The 3,337-nt window shown below is 40.8% G+C and overlaps 1 protein-coding gene across 1 annotated transcript; it reads right to left on the bottom strand.

Moving 5' to 3' along the window:
* Positions 1-568: 568 nt before the first annotated feature.
* Positions 569-2,920, bottom strand: LOC105051256 (chalcone isomerase-like protein 1). The gene is given in 5 exon segments (XM_010931604.4): positions 569-1,033; positions 1,131-1,222; positions 1,311-1,416; positions 1,419-1,553; positions 2,474-2,920. Coding segments are annotated over 5 exon segments (816 nt in total). The 5' UTR covers positions 2,823-2,920; the 3' UTR covers positions 569-899.
* Positions 2,921-3,337: the final 417 nt, after the last annotated feature.

The raw sequence follows: 3,337 nt of genomic DNA, 5'->3' as shown, positions 1-3,337 counted from the left end.
ATCGTGCAAAAAATATCATAGACCGTGTGTGGACCGTATGTTCGGTCCACGCATCCCCATGGACCGCCCAGCACCCTGCGGTCCACGGTGGACCATGTAGGGGCGCTGGGCCTGGGTGCCCGCACTCGTTGGGCCGGCCCGTGCAGGCGCCGCTCACGCCTGGATGCGGGTGTGTCTCTGTCGGGCCCGGCCGCGCCACCGCCAGCCGCCACCGCCTCATGCACGTGCTACTTTCTCCGATCTTCTTTCATGCATATTTTCGACGTCTGGACTCTGTTTGGATTGTTCTTGGGCTCGTTGGTCTTCATTCGTCATTTTGGACCTCACTGTGGGCTTAATATGGACTGAATCTCGAGGGTCAAATCTCAACACTACTTGTGTCAATTTTTTCTATATTTTCTAAATTTTTCTTAAAAAATTTCAGCTAGGAAGGTTGTTGGAATTACTTTCTTCTCCCTAATTAGAATATTCATCCAGCATCAATATGTGTGCACTATGATAAATCTGTGCATTCATCCCAAAATAGTAGCATCATAGTCCTGTGAAGTTCAAGTAGGATCAGCGAAAATGCAAACATGAAAATATAGTAGATTTTTCTGCAACAATCTTCATTTTCCAAGCCATGATTTTCTATACTGGCACAACAGGCGCTGTTTCCTTTAATTTGCTTACATAAATAACTTGTAGTAGGAGAAAGGCACCCTAATTTCTCTATTCTATTTTTCTATATTTGCAAGTACCAAGTACCACATGCGCGAAGTGAAATTATTCTCTGAATTAGGATGCCACATTGGAAAATAATCGAATTATTATAGTCCCTTCACCACGAGGGACCAGTAGTTCTGAGAGAATAGCATAAGAACTTATTTCTCTCTTCATATAGAATGTCTAACCGGATCTCAGAAAAGAGAAAGCATGGATTTTCCAAATCCTTCTTTAGCCTCCATGTCAAATGGATCATCTCCCAAATACATATGAAAGTAGGCTCTGCACAGCAGCTCACTCTCCACCTTGCTAACTAACTCATCCCTCACTGCACCAATAAATTTCACAATCTCAGAAATTTTGAAACAAGAAATAAAGCATCTGTATCATGGGTAATTCATGCACAGGATTTTCTCAATTCTTACCTTTTGTTTGGAGAACATATCCAGGTAGCCTTGTTATCTCGGTAACCGACCCCGGGGGTAGCTTTATTCTATTATCTGCATCAGCCATCATCCTATAAACAACTAAAAGAGTGTTAATAAAATGAAAAGTTGATGTGGTAAGTACACATGTTGGATGAAGAGAAGGCTTGAAAACATTACTTGTTAGCGAGAGCCTCATTCTTTTGACCACCTGTAAGCTTCTTAATTGATGCTAGAAGGCTATCATCAATGTTCTTTTTCACGATGCTCATGGTGAGGCCTCTTAAATTAATACCAACCTGACCGTCATTAAGATATCGCTGTCAATCACTGCCTCGTACAATTCTTTGGTAGGATTTTCTGGATTCTTGCTAAATTTTGTTTTAAGGAGCTCCTTCAGCATAGCATTATCGGCATATATACCTGTGTCGATGCAATTAGATAAATCTAATGTTAAAAATCAACAAAACACTTCACATATATGGTGGATGTTGTCTTCGGATCCCCAGAGATGATATATGTAGCATGGCCTCTATAACTATTGCCACATTAATTCAAAGATGTTGCAACTTACAATTCTACTTTATTCCGTTCCATGGCTACTTCTCTCCTATATAATTTCACAGAAACTCCTTACACTCCTGAACAATATCATGGTTTGGTCAATTAGTTGCTTTGTCTCAGGAGGACATGTAGGAGAATTTTAAGAACTCGACATTTGTATTATGACCTCTACATGCATATACATGTATTGGCGATCGAATAGGGCATAGGAAAATAGTTTGGAAAAAAAAAAAAAGAAACACTCCCTTTTCTTGGACATTCGAATTCCTGAATAGAATCCAAGTACAATTATGCTAGCTAGCCTAGGATGCATCGGTGTCTACAAGTTCTGATTGCCTTCTGAAGGAAATCAAGGCTATAATTCCAGTGTTGACCAGCTTGAATCTGATTTAATTAATCAATTGAAAGCATTCGTTTTCTCGTTAAAATTTGAGTTTTTACAATAAAAAATTATATTTTTGGTAGAACAAGACACGCACGCACGCACACGCACACACATACATACATTAGGAACCATGCTCCTGTACATAAGAATGGGGGAAGGATTTAGCTATGGAAGAAGAAACCATGAACTAGAAGGTGATGATTTATCATAAAATACAAGAATGACTGAACTTTTTGTTGTGTTCTAATGTGATTATACTCAAGTGAGGGCAGCCAATTTTGTTAGTTATCATATAGAGAAGAAAGTCATTAAATCAGAAACAAGTCTTCACCAAGAAAGCAAAAAACAAAGTTCATAAGCTAGTAAAGCTAGCCGGGTGCAAGTATACACTAACCAAAGGCACAGATATTGACACCGAGGCCTAGGATCTTCTTCTTCCTACACCCAACTGAGATCAGCTGCTTCCCATCTCCCAGCTTCACTGGGAAGGAGACTCCGGTCTTGGGTTCGATATCCATCTTAACATTCTCCCCTACTTCCTCCTTGCCTTCGGCTTTCTCTTCCTCGACCACCACTTTGTCCTCCTCCACTTTGTGCTGCTCCAGCTTTGCCCTCACCTCCTCCCGTACTGCCTTCTCCTCCTTCCCCTCCTCAGCCTTCTTTCCCTTAACCACCTTTTCCATCTCAGCAACCTTCAGACTCTCCTTCTTCTCAAACGCCTCTTCTTTAAGCACTGTTGCCATGTAATTCTCAAGTAGGGATGGGAATAGAGAGGAATTGAAGAAGAGTAGGAATGGAAGATGGGAATCCAAACAGGGGCGATAGCCTTAAAAAAGCAGTTTGGGAGCTTTCACCAAGAATGGATATACGGATTTACATTCATGGGGACATCTACCCTGTTGACGTAATGAAGTCATGGGCCTGGATTTTGTGGTTTTGCTGCTTGGCTCTTGCAGCAAACTTGCTTTCTGAAAGATCAAAGCCGTCTATTGTCAGGTATAAAGACTGTTGGAAACGTTGATCGAGAGTTTGCTGTTTGGCATGTAGCATCAGATGATTGGATGTGATGGTTATCCTCCCCGACAAACAAAGGTTGGTGGGAGAGTAATTCTTTGATCTTACTCCTAATATGTCGGAGAGTAATTCTTTGTATACCACATATGATGTAGAAAAAATACACCATTCTATTTGATTGGATCACATAATCATCATTTTTCAATACATATTTAATACCTATCGTTCTGCTTTTTGGTTTGAA

Source organism: Elaeis guineensis, chromosome 9, assembly GCF_000442705.2.
Source record: "Elaeis guineensis isolate ETL-2024a chromosome 9, EG11, whole genome shotgun sequence".
NCBI lineage: Eukaryota > Viridiplantae > Streptophyta > Magnoliopsida > Arecales > Arecaceae > Elaeis > Elaeis guineensis.
Note: the sequence above shows the minus strand (reverse complement) of the source record. Positions and strands in the feature narration are given on the sequence as shown.